The sequence below is a fragment of the Kogia breviceps genome, chromosome 20, assembly GCF_026419965.1.
Source record: "Kogia breviceps isolate mKogBre1 chromosome 20, mKogBre1 haplotype 1, whole genome shotgun sequence".
Taxonomy (NCBI): Eukaryota; Metazoa; Chordata; class Mammalia; order Artiodactyla; family Physeteridae; genus Kogia; species Kogia breviceps.
This window is the reverse complement of record NC_081329.1, coordinates 31,757,703-31,777,261: the sequence shown is the minus strand read 5'-3', so window position 1 is coordinate 31,777,261 and position 19,559 is coordinate 31,757,703. Positions and strand designations below refer to the sequence as shown.

General features: G+C 39.7%; 1 protein-coding gene and 2 pseudogenes across 11 annotated transcripts in view; 1 reads left to right on the top strand and 2 right to left on the bottom strand.

Annotated features, from left to right (window-relative positions):
• The window catches only part of PSD3 (pleckstrin and Sec7 domain containing 3), a 647,135-nt gene that overhangs the window by 74,693 nt on the left and 552,883 nt on the right, over positions 1–19,559 (bottom strand). For all 11 annotated transcript variants that reach the window (XM_067022673.1, XM_059049100.2, XM_067022674.1 and 8 more), the window contains one exon: positions 1,987–2,057. In XM_067022673.1, the coding sequence (XP_066878774.1) occupies positions 1,987–2,057 (71 nt within the window). The remainder of the gene's footprint in view (positions 1–1,986; positions 2,058–19,559) is intronic.
• Positions 11,077–11,460, bottom strand: LOC131747346 (MICOS complex subunit MIC10 pseudogene; annotated as a pseudogene).
• Positions 15,007–15,150, top strand: LOC131747634 (small nucleolar RNA SNORA70; annotated as a pseudogene).

Here is a 19,559-nt window from a genome sequence, read left to right as displayed (position 1 = left end):
TATTTTCTCCCATTCTGAGGGTTGTCTTTTGGTCTTGTTTATGGTTTCCTTTGCTGTGCATAAGCTTTGAAGTTTCATTAGGTCCCATTTGTTTATTTTTGTTTTTATTTCCATTTCTCTAGGAGATGGGTCAAAAAGGATCTTGCTGTGATTTATGTCATAGAGTGTTCTGCCTATGTTTTCCTCTAAGAGTTTGATAGTTTCAGGCCTTACATTTAGATTTTTAATCCATTTGGAGTTTATTTTTGTGTATGGTGTTAGGGAGTGTTCTAATCTCATACTCTTACATGTACCTGTCCAGTTTTCCCAGCACCACTTATTGAAGAGTCTGTCTTTTCTCCACTGTATATTCTTGCCTCCTTTATCAAAGATAAGGTCACCATATGTGCATGGGTTTATCTCTGGGCTTTCTATCCTGTTCCATTGATCTATATTTCTGTTTTTGTGCCAGTACCATACTGCTGTTGGGAATGTAAATTGATACAGCCACTATGGAGAACAGTATGGAGGTTCCTTAAAAAAACTACAAATAGAACTACCACACGACCCAGCAATCCCACTACTGGGCATATACCCTGAGAAAACCAGAATTCAAAAACAGTCATGTACCAAAATGTTCATTGCAGCTCTATTTACAATAGCCAGGACATGGAAGCAACCTAAGTATCCATCAACAGATGAATGGATAAAGAAGATGTGGCACATACATACAACGGAATATTACTCAGCCATAAAAGGAAATGAAATTGAGTTATTTGCAGTGAGGTGGATGGACCTAGAGTCTGTCATACAGAGTGAAGTCAGAAAGAGAAAAACAAATACTGTATGCTAACACATATATATGGAATCTAAGAAAAAAAAAAAGGTCATAAAGAACCTAGGGGTAAGATGGGAATAAAGACACAGACCTACTAGAGAATGGACTTGCGGATATGGGAGGGGGAAGGGTAAGGTGTGACAAAGTGAGAGAGTGACATGGACATATATACACTACCAGACGTCAAATAGATAGCTAGTGGGAAGCAGCCGCATAGCACAGGGAGATCAGTTCAGTGCTTTGTGACCACCTAGAGGGGTGGGATAGGGAGGGTGGGAGGGAGGGAGATGCAACAGGGAAGAGATATGGGAACATATGTATAACTTATTTACTCTGTTATAAAGCAGAAACTAACACACCATTGTAAAGCAATTATATTCCAATAAAGATGTTAAAAAAAAAAAAGAAAAAAAGTATTTCCAAGCTTCCCTTCAAGGTGGGAGCTAGAGTCCTGCTGGGCCCTGGAACGTGGTATACTTATTCCAGTCAAGACACAACGTTCCCATCTCCACGCACACAGAGCTCGGGAGGCGGAAGCTCCAGGGACTACCCTTCAAAGGTCAGAATATATAAACTTGATACCAAACTAATTTCCAGACTTGGGGATTGGAAGAAAGGACCCTGACAGGAAATGGTATGGTCAAACACTTACCCAGGTAACTGGAATACATTTGCAGTGTTAAATACCAGGACTTGAAAGAAAATGTGTTTCTAGATTTAGGTAGGATCTAAATGAAGATAAATAACTAAATAAATGAGGGATAGAACTAATCTATAGTATAAATACCCATTGAAACAAGTGTTACCACAATCTGAAGCTGGACAATCTGAAGTCTAACTTATCAACTTATATTCAACATATCTAATTGAATATAATTAGAACACAGCTCATCCATTCCCTCTGATCACATATACTCACATATACATGTATATAATCTTTTATATTTATAAAATGTAATATATATACATATATATACATAAATAATTTCCAAAACACTTGTTGCACCAGAAACAAACAAACAAAAATCTAAAAGAGAATTCAGATATCAATTAAACAGTCTTTTGGGTGTTTGATGTGGCCTCTTTGTACAAAGTGAATATTTTCTAGGTAACCTAATTATCACTTCATAAAGTTTTACAGACTTCATTTTTTATGTATCTACTTTTACCTTTTGCAAGTAAAGAACTGTTCCCTTTAGTACAGCATAAAAGGTCTTCCATCCTCGCTTTCCTCTTGGAGCTAGAAAGGGAAAAAAAATTGAAAAATTTTATTTGATGGATATTTGCATTTTTCGAAGGAGAAACTAAAAGGTCAACATGGTGATTATGCTTCAATGTTCCTGGTTTATTTGCTACTGAGACTAATAATAATGAGAACTAAAATTTTCTTGAGCCTTACTGTGTAACAGGCAGTATTATCTCATTTAATCCTCACAATAACACTGTGAGGTAGGTACTATTACTCTTGTATTTTTATAAAACTGAAGCACAGAGAAGTACTCTGCTTGTGGTCACATAACTAGGAAGAGGGGAAGCAGGACTCTGAGCCCAGGCAGCAAGTCTCTGCAGTCCGTGCTCCAGTAGAGGTGACTGAAAGACTGAAAAAGCAAGAGGTATATTGGCAATACACATTAATCTAAAGGCTCACGAACCAGAGCCTTCACGGCTTCGTCAAAGTTTCCAGGAGTCATGAGAAAAAAGTTCCGCAATATAAAAGGACTCCTCTTGGTCCTTCTCCCAAACATCCACCAGCTGGATTGTAACTTTAATTATTATTACTCCTGTGGCAATTTGTGATACCTCTGCTGCAGATCCTGCCGCCCTGTAACATAATTTTTTTTTGTCTAAATGTCTCTTTCAGTAGACTGTGAATAACCTGAGGACAGGTATCCTTCATCTTCAGAATTCACAGAACCTACTAGCATAGTGCAAGGCAGACATTAGGCACCTTTATAAAACTTCTCCAAACTAAGTTTCTTCCAGAAGTCCTTACATTTCCTTTACTTATATTTTCCTAGAGTATAAAGTAGAATTTCTCTATTGACTTATACAAAACTTTACAGATTGCCCTAAAGTAAAAGCACAGATTAGCAAAACAGTTTACTATTTGTTCTTAATCTTGATAAAATTAAAATCTGTAACTGGAAAAGGTTATTACCTGAATACCATTTCTCCAAACATGTCTACCAAATATGCAGGAAGGGCCATTTATTCTTATTCCGTTATCAAGTATTTGGCTGCCTTTAGGCTGTCTTAAACCTGGATGCCTGATTAAATTAGGAAGTGCATTATTCTTAAGCAAATCTTTTAAATCTTTTTTGACTGAAGAATCCTTAGGCTTAGAAAGTAGGTGAATAGCCACCTACAGAACACGGGTGCTCCTGCCAGCACCATACTGAGATATCCACCTGGCAAAAAAAGGACTCAAAACATCCGCTCCGTAGGTTTCCAGGGGAAATAAAAAAATTTCATACCATCTGTTTCCACCACGTAAGGTTTTAAAGTGTGTACTCAAAAATAAATGATCAAAAAATGTATACCATCATCTTCTTTTTAAAAAAAATTTATTTATTTTATTTATTTATTTTTGGCTGCATTGGGTCTTCGTTGCTGCACGTGGGCTTTCTCTAGTTGTGGCGAGCAGGGGCTACTCTTCGTTGCGGCGTGGGGGCTTCTCATTGCGGTGGCTTCTCTTGTTGTGGAGCATGGGCTCTAGGTGTGTGGGCTTCAGTAGCTGTGGCTCGTGGGCTCAGTAGTTGTGGCTTGCGGCTCTAGAGCGCAGGCTCAGTAGTTGTGGCACACGGGCTTAGTTGCTCCGCGGCATGTGGGATCTTCTCGGACCAGGACTCAAACTCATGTCCCCTGCATTGGCAGATGGATTCTTAACCACTGTGCCAGCAGGGAAGTGCCATAACCTTCTTTATAAAGAAAAACAAGTGGCTACTATAAAGAAAGCCATAGATCATCTCATATATATATACATACATACATATATATATGAAATAAATGTTGACTGCCTTTTTCAATAGATGTCAAATTCTGATCTGGGCCATGTGAGAGCAGGGCACACAGAAGTGGCCCCGGGCTGCAGGAGCTGCTGCAGAGCAGGACAGAGGCAGCTGGTGTGGTGGAGGTACCTGCTGGAAGGCAGACCAGCTGGTCTCTAGACCTTGTCTCAAGCCTCTCCTCTCACCCACTAACCCTAATTCGGTAACTTCTGACCAGTCTCCCAACCTCTCAGGACTTCAGTTGCTTCATTTTAAGATGGGGATAACTCATATAACTGAAGGCAAAGCACCGGTTAATGCTGGAGAAGAACTTAGAGAAACACTTCTGTTTTCTATAGGAGGAACACAGGTCCTGGATTTGAAAGGCTTTCCCCAAAGCCCTAAAACTAATTTAGTGGCATCTTAAGATTCCTTCAGTTTAAAGATTTACAAATCTACTTTTCTGCTTTTCAAGTAGAAATCTATTAATCTGTTACCAAGGTTGTTGCCCCAGAATCATAACCCTGCCCCTCCCTCAAATGCAAACCAATTGCTCTTATCTAAGTTTCAGCAGGAAGCTTCAAGGAGAAAAAGAAGAACTGGTTAGAACCAACTAAGCCCAAGATGGGGGAAGATTTGACTTCCAGTGACCTTGAGCCAGATTAGCTAATCAACACACCCACTGGCACGAGGACAGTTGACAACTGCCATGACAACAACTGGAAAAGCCCAAACAAGGACTGAAAAGGAGTGTTGCATCAGGTCCGGATCCAAACCACACCTGTATCGTGAATATTCCTCCCTCTCTTTCTAATACTCTCCCTTTTACCTGGACCCTCCTATGTACATTGTGTCTCTGCCTGAATTGGGTTGAGAAGTTGATTTGGGAACCAAGTTCTGGCTTCTTTCCATTCTTTGGCCGTTGAATAAAGCCTGTGCTGTCCCAGAGTCTTCACCGGTTTCATTACTGGCTGTGTGAATCCGAGCAGAAAAAACCTCCTTGACGGAGACAAGGAGTCTCCACCCGGGTTAGGACGCCAGTGTGGGTCTAGTCCACCAATTCGGTAACAAATTCGTGTACATGTCCACAAAAACTTTTAACAGATCTTCCTCTTTACCACACTGAGCCTCCTAGAAATGAATACCAAAGATCCCTCCAACCGAAGTCTGATCGCAAGTCACCTGTGGGTGACCAACGCTGAGTCAGGGTGCATTAACCCTGTGTGCCATGCTCTATTTTTCCAGCTCCCACAGAAGTGCAAAACTTAATCTTGTTTTTGGTCAATTATAACTTAGTTGTCTAATGCACACCACAATGCTAAAACTAAAACACTAGTATTACCTCCATTTTACAGTGGAATTCAGGGAAGAAAGGGACCACTGTGCACTAAGCAGGATGGGAAGGTTGTAGAGGCAGCCTCAGCGGCCCTGATTTTAAAGCCACACACACACACAGGGCGGCTGTGGCTTTTGCATCCTTGGTGAGGCTTGCCACGTGACACACAAGGGCTGGACCCCAGTGAATGAGGAGCATTGTCCCTCATAATGACAACTGTAGAGGGAGTTATATATGACATCATAGCACATGCATTATTAAGTACAGAAGGCTGGGGAAAGAGCTGTAACTGTAGTTACATAATGAACACGGTGGAAGGAATCAGTGATGTTACTGATTGGAAACTGGATGTATCCTACTGCAAGGCTCTGACTACAAGGATGGTAGTGGGTTGGCAGGTAGATGCATTTTAACAAATATCTGGGTGCCTACTGTGAAAAGGTGTTTGCCAAACTTGATCAAAAGATACCATTTTGTGCACTAGACTACGCTTCCATGGCTATTTTTAACATGCATACCCAGATTCCAAAGACTGCTTGCTTTCTTCTTGAAAATAAAAGAATCTTGGCGTATTTTAATTCGTCAACTGTCTCCAACCTTACATGGTAACAGTGTCTGTTACTTTTGTCTTGTTTAATACTACTGAAGTAGACATTTTATATAAATGGCCACTGTTTGCTTAGATTTTCCCTCATGTTTACTATAATATTACCTTTATTTGTCACTTCTGTAACTCAGGTTGGTTTGGGAGGCCATTTTCAACTACTTCTTGAAATCTGTACTTAGAAGTTCTTTTAGTGAGGGTCTTTTGGTGGCAAATCTTTTTCTGTTTTTCTTCATATGAAAATGTCTTTATTTCATAAAAAATCCTAGGGACTTCCCTGGTGGCACAGTGGTTGAGAATCTGCCTGCCAATGCAGGGGACACGGGTTTGAGCCCTGGTCTGGTAGGATCCCACATGCCATGGAGCAACTGAGCCCCTATACTACAACTACTGAGCCTGCGCTCGAGAGCCTGCGAGCCACAACTACTGAGCCCGCGTGCCACAATACTGAAGCCCGCGCGCCTAGAGCCCGTGCTCCACAACGAGAGAAGCCACTGCAATGAGAAGCCCGCGCACCGCAAAGAATAGTAGACCCCGTTCGCCGCAACTAGAGAAAGCCCGTGTGCTGCAACAAAGATCCAATGCAGCCAAAAATAAATAAATTAATTAATTAAAAAATATTCTAGGTGGACAATGACTTTTTCTCATGAAGACATTACTTCATGTTACGTTTGTGTACAGGTTTCTTCACATTTATCCAGCTCTGGGCTTCCCAGGTATCATTTCCAAACACTTGCAGTCATCATATGTTTGAATACTGTCTCTCCATTGTCTCCGCTATTGAAACTTCCGATACTCTAACTTCTCAGTCTACCCCACAGGCGTCTTCACTGCTCCTTCATACTCTATCTTTTTGTCCTCTGTGCTAAAAGCTGCTAGTTTTATCTCCAGTGCTCCTTGGGCACCCAGATCCACAGATGCCCTGAGGGCTTACCAGTCCCAGGGCTAGCTCACTTCCTAGATTTGTACTCATTTCCCTTTCATTGCTACAGGCTCATCCACTCCTTTAAAAGGTGTTTAAAAACATTTTAATCACTTTTAGATGTTTTATAATGTATGAGTTTTGGAATTTGTAGGCCATCGTATTCCCACAAAAAGACTTTCTAGTTCTTTCTTTTCTTTTGAAGAATTCATTCACTAATTTTATAATCTAGAATTCATTTGAAGCAGGATAAGGAGATAGGAGCTGAGGACAGGATGAGAGGAACTAGAACAGGGAAGGAGGCTATTACAATTGCCCACATGAGAGAAAAAGCCCCAAATATGGATAGAGGTGCACAATAAAGACAAAGAACTGGAAAGAAAGGGGAAGGCAGCAGTGCTAACTGAGCACCTATACTACAGTGCTCTGAGCACTGGGCAAGCATTAGAAACGTTCCGTTTGATCCAAACGATCCTTTCAGTTAGGCATCACTGCCTCTATTTCACATTGATGTCTCCATTATAACTATATCTGCAGCTCTGAGAGGTGGTGTAAGCTGCTGAGGGGGCTACCTACATACGGATTTCAAAGCTACTGTCTAGTGCAACTCGGAGGAGGAAGCATGTTCTATGGATACATTAAGGGGAAACTCTCCAGGTGACAATCTTTTGCAATAGTCAGGCGTAGTACTCCAGGGAGGTAAGCATAGACGGCAGGGAACGAGAAGATGGGACAGCAGGGGAATGCAAGTCAGGTGTGTTCTCTGATCTCGCTGATGCCTTCAGAAGCACCCCTGCTCATGGCGATGCAGCTCAGAACCGAGGCACGATCCTGTGTCTGCCCCCTAGCTCACCTAGCATTTTGCAGAGCAATAAGGCTGATAGCAGTATAATTGTAGCAGTAGTGATAGCATCAGCTAACATTTATCGAGAACATACTGTTTTAAGCACTGTTCCCAAACTGGATGTGTGTTAACTAAAGCCCACAACTCTGTGAGGAGCCACTTCTGTACTCTTCGTTTTACAGAAGTGGACTCCGAGACGTCACTAACCTGCAGCACTAGGTTCCCCATCGCACTGGCCACTTTTACTCTGGTTTGTATGCAGGGAAAGAGCAGTCAAACTAGACTCATCAACGATGAGTTAGTCAACTCTGAGATGTAGGGGTGATATTCAAAGTAAAACAAGAAACAAAAAAGTCAACAGGCCTCTGTGATTATTCTACACCACACACACACACACACACACACACACACACACGCAACGCGTTTCTGCAAAAGAGAAATTCGCAGCTGTTCCAAACCTGAGCAGTAGTGAAACTATCATTAAATCTTCAATATTATAGGGCTTCCCTGGTGGCGCAGTGGTTGAGAGTCCGCCTGCCGATGCAGGGGACACGGGTTCGTGCCCCGGTCTGGGAGGATCCCACGTGCCGCGGAGCGGCTGGGCCCGTGAGCCATGGCCGCTGGGCCTGCGCGTCCGGAGCCTGTGCTCCGCGATGGGAGAGGCCACAACAGTGAGGCCCGCATACCACAAAAAAAAAAAAAAAAAAAAGAAAAAAAAAAATCTTCAATATTATAAACCAGTTCTTATTAATATTCTGATCTTATCTTTCGTATACCTTTGAAGAAGTCTTCTTGAAAATATGAAGTACAATGAACAATAGTTTGGCTTCAGTTACTACCACTGATCTTTAAAAATTAGTCAAATGCACAACCGAGAGTGAAAGCACAGCCTGTCATCCTTCTTTCATAAAGAGGAGGGTATAAAATATTCCTGAGCAATAAAATATTCAGTAAAGAGTAATGATGGATCTATGCCAGAAAATAAAGATATTTATTTTTTTAATTCACCAAAAGGTATAAGCTTTATGCAAAGGTTTTTATTTGCATGCTATACTCTCCAACTTTAATTTCTTCTGAACCGAACTGGGAACAGATTGCGTTTAAGATCTTACTGTTCCAATTTTTCTATTTTCATCAAAATCTTGGCCTGTTTTTGACCACTCCTCACTGTGGGTTCCCTGATTATCTACTTTTTGCTTTTCTTCAAGTTTAATATCAGAAAGACTTAAGAAGCATAGAAAGACATAGTATGGACAGTGTCTATTTTTTCTTTTAATACACAAACCTTTCTTTCCTGTCTGCTGGCTTGAAAAACGTTCTTCCATTGCCCCGGTAAAGTGACAAAAATATCATTTTTTCCCCAAATGGTAGAGAAGGTCAGTAAGCCATATCCACACTAATTAGAAACAATTCTTAAGTTATGGCCTGAAGGCTAACAATGGAGGCCCTGCCAGGCTAGGAAACAAGGGAAATGTGAGGATGTAATAAGCTCCATGTAAAATACCTTCAATTTCTCTATGTTAACGGGAGAAAGACATTTAAAATATAATGCCATACCACCGAGGGCATTCCAAAATAAATCTAACACCTTGCTGAACTTGGAAATAAAGATGTGCTCAGCAAAAGCCCTTCTACACCGTACAACTGGGTCATGTCTATACGAGATTTGTAAAGGGCACAAGACATTTCTAAAGTTTAATTCCCTAGTGACAGCATCTGAAAACTGGGCAAAATTCTTAAAGTATCTCTATTATAGGATGAAGAGATATGCTACCTTGGTAGGAAGCAAGCTCTTCAATTCTACGTCACTGAGGCAGCTGAAGGTACACCCCAGGCAGGGGGAGTTTGCTTTCTATGACTGGTATGCATAGGATTTAGATAAATTCATGGATGACAGCTCTCCCTACAAATCATTATGTGAAGTTAACATTAATCCTTGTATATTTATCCCTAACTTCCTTTCATAAAATATTCTCAGGAGCCACCATAAGAAGTACCATTAAATCTTAGTTGAGTAACTGAGACACTCAGATTACTGCTTGAAGCAATGGAATCCCAGCTGCACACAACAGAAGTTACCTTTGGGAGAAAACTCACACAATATTAAGCAACTCATAGTGTTAATTATCTCCAGGTTTATAACAGAGTGGTGGAAATAAAACTGTACTATTACTATATTATATTTCTAAATCATTTACCTTTGAAACAGTTAAGGCAATTTACACATTTAAAAAAAATCAGTTCATCTTTATAATCTTTCCTTCACCACTGGGAGCTGTTACCTGCAGTCAACTTTATTTTATAAAAGGAAACACTGCGGCAGCCTTACAGGAACTAGAAGTACAACCTATACCTATTGCTTTTCCCTGAAAAATATTTCCTTCTTTTTATAATAGAAATAGGTTTACATCACTGGTAGAGAACAGAACATGAAACACAAGAGAGAATTGGAAGAATATGCTCCCCAGGATGCCCCTGGCAGGATGATGTTCACTCTGGATGTGATTCTATTCCTTTAAGAAGTCAAGACTCTTACCTTAAATTGATCTTTCTGGAATGGCAGAGAGTACTCTGGACCAAGAACCAGGCAACTTGGCTTTTATTCATACCCTGCTGTGTACTATTTCTCTGACTTTCAACAAGTTGCCTAACATCTCTGGTTATAAATCTATAAAATGACACTACAACATACAATAATTACTTTACAGTGTTGTTTCATAAAGGTAATTAGGACACAAACCCTACCGTAAACAGTTCACATTAACAGTGAAACTTAATACAACATGATAAGCTGTATAAACCAAAGGGTAGCATGGCACTAACCGAAAGCAACCACAGTGGAGGTTTCAAGCAGGTAAAGAGAGGAGGAAGTCACTAATTCTACCCACGTGTAGGGTTTACCAAGTCAGAGAAGGTTCTAAATGAGGATTTCATTTTCAGCAGAAAGAAAAGGGGGGGGTTTTCTTTGGTCCTCCACCTTCTCTACAGTATATCTGGACTAAGACACTGAATCAAAACATGGATCTCAATTACAGAAGTCTCATAACACCTATCACCACCATCCTTTATCAGGATGGCCTCTGGACAAAAGCCAACATAGTATTTTCCACAGACAGCACATGATGTGAAATTCTGGTTTCTCTTGAGTGACCTTGGGCAAGTCAGCCTCTCCATGCGTCACTTACTGTTTCTGTAAAACAATAATAAAATGCTACCTCCACCTCATAGGGTTATTCTGAAAATCAGATGAGTTAATATATGTGAATCTTTTAAAAGTGTATTTTTTATTGTTAAGGATACTGTCTGCTAAAAGAAAATGCATCCAATTTCCATGCTAAAACACACAGATTTACTTTTAAACATCATTCATGTATTCAGAAATTTTTCTTTGTTAAAGTCAATATTTTGAGAAGAAACCACCCCCCCCAGCCCCAGACATTCCTGATGCATTTTTATTTTTTATTTTATTTTATTTTTTTGGCCTATTTTTGTTTAACTTATTTCTTTTAAGACCACCTCCTTGCAATTTCCAGACAGAAAAAACAAGAAACAGACTTGGTTTCAAATACATAAACAGTGTGCTGGAGTTTAAAGCCTCACTGCTAACATTGTTACAGAAGAGTGTCAGCTTACTCCAGGGCACCTCAGTATCCTGAGGAATAAACATGATCTCTGTCTCCCTCCCACCGGGATGTGCTCAGATGTAAGTCACTGCTCCTGCTCTTTGATGTATTTTCCATGTAGGAGATATGGAGCCTGGAAATCATGCTGACAGTTGGAGTAGGCCATTCCTAACCCCATTCCAGAACCAAAGGCTAATGGCCACATTCTTCTTTTAAAGAAGGTAAGTGAGAAAACAAGTCCTAATCCAAAACCAGTACCTATCTTCACGATGGCATCCGCCAAGCACCGGTCCCACTTCCTGCGGAGCTCAGAATCCGACATGTTCCCCACCCCCCTGATGCATTTTTAATAGAAAAGGGGTAACCTTTCACCCTTAATTTAATTGGGGGGAGGATGGAGTACAGCACATTCACTAACATATTTATTGTTTCTGTTTTGTCCCAGGTCCTGTCCTGTCTTGACACTGGAGACATCAAACATGAATGCAAACAGTAAAAGTGAACACTGGGAGGAGGAACAAAAGCTGATGGAGAAATTTTTACCCAAGTGATAAGCCCTAAAAATGTACAAACCCAACTTGTAAACAAATACCTTCCTCCACTCAGCTGGTTTCACAGCTAGCCATTGCTAGAAGCACAGGGGGAATGTGAAGGACTTGTGCTGAGGTTGGAGAAGAGGGCAGGACATAATAAGAACATATCATCATGAGCTAAGGTTACGGGAAATGTGTGCAGGCAGCGAGAAAGACAGAAGTGACCCAGAATAGTTATTTTTTCAGGAAAAACAAATACTAGAGTCATATAAACTTTTTTAAAATTTTGATAGATGAACTATCCCTCACATTTTCTTGGCTGCTCCTTCCCCAGATACCAGCATGACCTGCCCCCTTCACTTCAATCAGGTCACTGCTCAGATGTCACCTCCCCCAGGGCTTCCTCTCCTCACCTCGCCTTATTTTTCTCTGGATCACTTAACAGTCACCTGAAATACCACCTATTTATTATTGAGCTCCCCCTATACTAGAATGGAATCTCCAAGCAAGTACTATTTGTTACTGTGTCCAGAGAGCAGATTAAAAACTCAAAAAAGAAGAGAAGCATCAGATGTCCTAAATAGGCATGTATATGAGGCAACTCAACAAACATTAAAGATAATTTTTTTTTTAAAGTGTCTCCATCATTTAGGTGAAATACATTTGAAACTCAGGTTGGTTAAAGAGCAAAGAGGAGGCAGGATAAAATTTTCATACAGATTATTTCAACAAAAGGATGTTGGATATGGAAATAAGGTATCAGTAAAGACTCAGGCTCATAAGGAACAAAGAGCTTGACAAATTACTATGGGTTTTCAATAATTATTAAAGAATGAACATCTGTGGAAAGGGATTTTAAATTCTAGGAAACAAACACCATCCCATAATTCTTTTTTAAAAAAACTGACGTATAACTGACATGTAACAGTATGTTAGTTTCAGGTGTACAACATGATTCAATTTTGTCTATATTGCAAAATGGTGACCACTATAAGTGTACTTAACATCTATCACCATACATTGCTGCAGTTTTTTTCTTGTGATGAGGACTTTTAAGATCTATCCTCTTAGCAACTTTCAATTATGTAATACAGTGTTATTAACCATAGTCACCATGCTCATAATTCTTATAAACTGAAGGAAGATGCTGGAGAATTTGCTATTTTAATAACCCCCTTAAAAAGTTGGACAATAGCAAAATGTTACTGAAATTCAACAACTTCACTATATGTGAAAGGTATGAACACCGAACTCCAAGAAAATCAAGCAAACTATGATTTTTCATAATTTTTTGAGCAATTTTCAGGATTCATTATCAAACTTACAGAGAGCACCATACTAAAATAAAATGTAAGGGTAAATTATTACAGTCTATCTGAGAAATGCAGGTAACTGCTAAATCAGATAAGCCCGAATCTGGCTCATCAAGTGACACCAAATCAAGTTTCTTCAACTTCACAAGCACCTTATGACCAATAAACTTTAGAGTCAAAGATGCTGCTGAGCATGCATTTCTACAAATAGAATTGAAATAGGCTACCTTAATTGTAAAATAGCCCAAGCCCCATTGGCACCTTTAACATGCCCCTGGGCAAAAGCTACTACAGGTTAACAAAAATAATTCCTAGTGGCAAGGAAGAGCAGCCTGCAGACAAAGTCTGTTCTCAGGGAAGATGACAGCAGTCTGACTGTTTTCCCCCAAACTTAGGAGCTTCAGGAGAGACTGCCAGCTCCTCTTTCTGAAACACGGTTCCCAACCCTTCCTACAAGACCACTGACACAGATGCCAGAAAACAGCCCACTGCCATGGACTGCATCTGAAGTGATGCCACCATGTGTGTAACTCTTAGCTTTTCCACGTCAGGCCAACCTCTTCCATTTGTTTAGACTGCCAGTGCTTGGAAGAGCTTCACCCCTTCTCACCTTGGGACTTCCTACCTTGTAACCAGGACTGCATTCCTAAGAGGACTGCAACAAGCAGCCTTGATACAAATTACTAAGTGCTGCTAAAACAACATGAAACATTTGTCAACGATCACCATCCCTAATTTATTTATGGTAAGAACATTATGGTAAGAACAACAGCCATTAGCAGATTTTTAAAAGGGAGGCTTAATACCCACCACCTTATCATAAGTCATCTTAAAAAAGAGACAACAGGCCCCAAATGGAGTCACTTGTGCTCAGCCCACCTCACCAGACCGAGGCTTAATAACTAACCTAATTGCAGTAATTGCAGTACAACCTCCGCCAGGAATGGTCATAACCAACTAGTCTGGAAGTTTCTTGTCAGCAGCAATGAGGAAATCTGCTACACAGGCCCTCTCCATACCTCAGAAGAAGATGAGGTGACCACTCTCCCCTTTTCCCTTCCCTCCTGCCTATAAAAGCCTTCCACTTTGTACGGCTCCTCCGAGCTCCTCTCTGCTTGCAAGGTGGGATGCTGCCCAATTGACCGATGGTTTAATAAAGCTAATTATATCTTTTAAATTTATTTTATTGAATTTTTGTTATTTAACAGTCATTAATTTTTATTGGTAATCATGCTAAGTGTTTGTTATACCTTTTTCCATTTGTCTTTATTTTGAAAACATTTTACTATATTTTAGACATCCTTATATTTCATTAGGCCTTTAAATATTCTATTGCATTGATGTTATATTTTAAATAACAAATGTTTAACATGAAATACTGATTTTCCCTGATAATGTAAAGTTATATTTGTCCAGTGTCAATGGCAAAAAAAATTTCCAAGTAAATAAAAAATATGGAAAATAACAGAAAAAAACGCACATAGAAAAAAATACATAAAATCATCAGTCTAACCACCAGAGAGCATTTCAGTAAATAAGCTCCTAATCATTTTACTATGCACACATCTGCCACAAAATTGGGATATCATACTTGTTTCCTTTAAACATTTCTACTTATATATCATATGTCATTTTAAAAATGACTGCAAGAGTGACACTGTATTGCTCTTGCTGGTCATTCAGCTGTTTCCAAGATGATGATGGCAGTAACTGCTGCTGCTAATATTCTGTACCTAAAATAACAATTAAGTTCTTAAATAACAATTAGGTTCTTTCTATGTGCCAGACACTGTGCTAATAATAAGCACCTTAAGGTGGCATTCTCACCTCGAGGCTTTTGCATTACCTATTTCTCTCACTGGAATACTCTTATATATGCCATTTGTATCCAAAGATGTTATGGACTTTCTTCTGCAGTTCAGCTTTCAGCTGAATGACACCTGCTCAGGTATATCCCCTCCCTCTCCTTATTTCCCATCAAGAGTGAATGGACTGGCACACAGCTGGTGCTCAAAAGAATTTCTGCTTTACAGCCAATTAAGCCGACTATGCTCTTTTCCCCAAGGGGGCCTGGTGTGCAGCGGCTGCAAACAACAGGCTCCTTGGTAGTGTAGTGTAGTGTATGAGCCTGTTGCCAGTATGGGTTGCCCTAAGGGATAATGGATTCAGCCCTTTCCAGTGGACATTCACGACTGGTATGCTGTCCCCAATCGAGGCTCCAGACAGGTATGTGCGGTGCCTTTGGAAAGCCCCAGGGTGCAGTGGCCAGGGTCCACATTGGCCAAGTCATGATGTCCATCCGCACCAAGCTGCAGAACAAGGAGCATGTGACTGAGGCCCTCCTCAGGGCCAAGTTCAAGTTCCCTGGCTGCCAGAAGATCCACATCTCTAAGAAGGGGGAATTTACTAAGTTTGATGAGGATGAATTTGAAAGCATGGTGGCAGAAAAGCAGCGCATCCTGGATGGCTGTGAGGTCAAATACATTCCTAATCATGGCCCCTGGACACACGGTAGGCCCTGCACTTGAGAGAGCCTTGGCACTGTCCCCTCCCTACTTGCCCACCAATAAATTCTACTTTCCTGTCCAAAAAAGAATTTCTAAAATGAATCAATGATCTATCTAGTTTCAAAGCTCAAATTCTTAATTCTGTACTATCCAGTGATAAAATTTTGGTACATAAATTTCCATCACCATAATTATTTCCTTTAGGAAACCAGTATTGCATTTTTAATTTCAAATTTACATCAGGTTACTGAAGACTTTGATAAACTGTAATAAAAATAGAGACATCAAGATTATTTTCTTCTTTCTCCTAAATTTTAACTATACTGAAAATATAAATAGAATGAGTCAACAGTACAAACAGAATAATTTCTAAAAATCAGATGTAGTGAAAACTGTGCATTCTTCTTTCAGAAAGAAATATTCAGATTCTGAACAGATTCTTTTGGTGTTAAAAGATTATAGTTTCTATTCCACATTTCTTGTCGAAAGTATTGCTTCTGAGGAGAATGGTGGGTGACCTCTTTTAACCAACAATAATGCAGGAAAGGGTGGATTTTAAATGAAAGACAAGAGCCATCAAAATGCAACTTAAAAACCTAAAACTTATTCTTTTAGTCCAAATGTAGAATGGTGAAGAGGTACTCCTCACCGAACACACATAAAATGCCACCAGAACTAGACTGCCACCAAACTCCTACTTGAGGACTCAAATGGCTGCCCTCATGGCACTGCTCCTCGGCCTTGTGTCAAAGGGCTTCATTATACAACCCTGTGTCACAGAACAGCAAAGTGGCAAGGAGGGGGAACTTAGCCTAGTTTTAAAAGAATTGCTTTGCTTTGCCTCCACTTAAAGAGTCTTTCTCTAATAGGAGGAGACACTGTCTTCTGGGGAAAAAATATTCCACTTTTATTATCTCTTAATTACAGTGTCACCGTTCCCAGTGTTATACAATAACAAAGAATTCTGCCTGCAGTGCCATTATAAACTCTATTTTCAGTAAGTGTGACTCAGAATAACATCTACTCTCTCAAATTTGACATGTGGGACTGAATTTTCTAAACTTTCACTGACAGGCAATGTGTAAACCCCTCTAAAGTGAGTGAAACCCCCTAACCTTCTCAAGACACTACTCAACACTCCTTACATCCTTGACTGCTCCATTCCACCTGCCCCGTACATTTGTATGGCTTTTTATCTGCATCTTATTTGTTGCCCCAGTAGTTTTAAGAGCATGCTAACAACATTATTTCCTGCTTCCCGGGAAGCACGAAATAATAAACAATATTTCTATGTGAATATGTTCCTATTAAAAACAGTGCTGTGTTGCATGCTTTAAGATGTTACCATATGTGCACACTCTTCTGCAAATTGCTTTTTTTCATTAAACGTTACCTTTTGTGAGAGTCATTCAGGTTAAAAATCGTAACTCTAGTTACTTGCTTTTCACTGTTACATAGTTTTCTACTATATGAATATATGAAACCTTTCCAATCTCTTATTAAGGGCCATTTAGGTTGTTTTATTTTGATCTAACATAATGTTGCTATGAACAATCCCCCCCTTGTAAAATGGCAAGAGTTTCTGTAGATACGTACCTAGGACTGGGTTAACTGAGACACAGGTGTAGGCTCTTCCAACTTTATTGATTATTGCCAACTGTCTTCCAAAGTGGTGATACCATCGACACTCACATTCACGGGGTGGAAGAGTGTTCACTGCTCTAAAATCCTTGCCAGCATTTGGTATTATCACTCTTTCAAATTTTGGCCAATGTGACATATGTGAAATGATATCTCACTGTGTGTTTAATCTGAATATCCTTGATTACTGGTGAGGCTAAGTATCTCTTCATATATATTTATGGATCACTGCAATTTATTTTTCTGTGAATGGTCTGTTCCAACTGTTGCCCATTTTTCTGTTATGTCGTCTTTCTAATTAATTTAAGATTCCTTTACACACACACACACACACACACACACACACACGCGATATTAATCCATTATTAGTAATATAATATGCTACAAAGTATCTTCTCCAAAACTGTGGATTATCTTCTAACTTTTTAAAAGAGGAGTCTTCACATTAATGTAATCATATATAGCAATATATCTCTTCATTGTTTTTTTTTCTAAATCTTAAGAAAGCCTTTTCTACCCAAAGGTCATTAAGATGTTGTTTCACATTTCGATCTAAACGTTTTAGATTTTATCTCTCAAATGTTTACCTTTAATCTACCTGAAACTGATTTTTCTGGTTGGGCTGAGGTGGGGAACACACACAGACACACACATACCGCCCACCCCACCCTCATTCCATAAGCACACACACCACACCCACCTCACCCCCTCCACAGACACCATATACCTCCTCCACTACACATACCACCGCCCACACCCTCAGCACCATTTACTGAAATAGTTCTGTTGTCTTCAATCATCTGAATCACTTCCTCTGTTGTATAATCAAGTTACCATAAACACTGGACACTGCTGCTTCTGGGCCCTCTTATCTTTTCCACTATCCTTTGGATATCTTGTCATCTGGGAGGATGTCAGCATGGTCCCAACTGTACTTCTCCCACTCAATTCTGAATGTTTTATATGGTACCTTAGCTAACAATATATGTATTTAGAAACTTGTGCTGTGGATTCTAGATGGTAATTACTCTCTGTATGGTACACCTAAATGTTAGCTCCTAAGAGGAGAGAAGCTATATTTAACGCAGTCTTTGTACATGTATAGTCTTAAGTACTTGAGGAGTGTTTAATTCATGTAGGGAAAAATTCATTTCTTGCATCTCAGCTTATATAAGCTGTGGTAGTAAAACTAGATAAGCACTTCATTTTTTGCCACGTTGATATCACTGAAGTACAAATTTAGCACTAGGTATGGTCTTGCCCATCTGTCTGCCCCCATCTCCTTAAGGCTACCTCAGTCTAAATGGGAGGCAGTGGTGAGGGGAGGTGGGTCACAACCTCAAAAGACTCTGGGGCCAGAAAAGTAGCAATTATTGTGTAAGGAGGCCTGGTATAATGATATAGGGGCTTGTGGAAACTATGGTCAACCAGAAAATGCCTAACTAAATTCACACAATTCAATTTACAAAAAAGTGCTAGATTGGCCAAGTAAAAGAAATGTTCAGGCCCCACTGGCCCTAGACTGAGACCTCTAGTCATCTAAATACATGCTACATTGTAACAGATGGTACTGACCGCACAAAGCATGGAGAACTTAAATGTTTTCTAAACATATTTTCTCGTGGGCACTGATTTTAATATGTGCCACAATTAGTTTGGTATAATCAGATTTTAGTCCCACCAGATATCCTGATATTCTATATTACAGCTTTGGCTAATAAATTTAAGATGGATTTCCTCCTCAGTAAAATGGGGATAATAGTAATAATACCTGCTTCAAAAGGTGAAGATTAAATGAAGCAATGTATGAAGTGCTTAGGAAAAAGCACTAATATTGAGTAATCACTTAATTATCTCGTTATTCATCATCATTTAAAACATTCATATTTTGAGTACCTTGTTTCCAATCACTTTCTTGATTTCCACAAGTATCATGCATCGGGTTAATAAAGCTAAGAGCTTATATTGAACTTTATTTTCATTCTACCTGACAAAAATCCAGAAGATACGTTTTGTTTTCTAAATTTGACCATTCAAAGCTTTCCCTTAATGTCAGATTTAATGGGTTTGGTAAACACCTATACTTCTATGAGATCAGAAATGAAAAGTGATATATTTTAAAGCACATCAGATATGAGTACTATAAAACATACTTCAAATTTGCTTATGGTGATTACCTCTCAAAACAGAGGGATGTATTCAGAAGCAGGTCAGGCGTTGGTGCATTTCCAAGAAGCAGTAGCCATCTAGCAGTGAGATAAACCAGTTCAACCAGATATGATTGGAAGTCCAACAAAAGGGATTTGGGAAGCACGGAAAAGATTAGCTGGGAAGAAGACAAATCCTGTTCTGGGACTCCAAATACACACCTGGTCGTACTCAAATACCCAGAATTCCTTATCACTTTCATAACTCAGTAAATATCAGGTCTT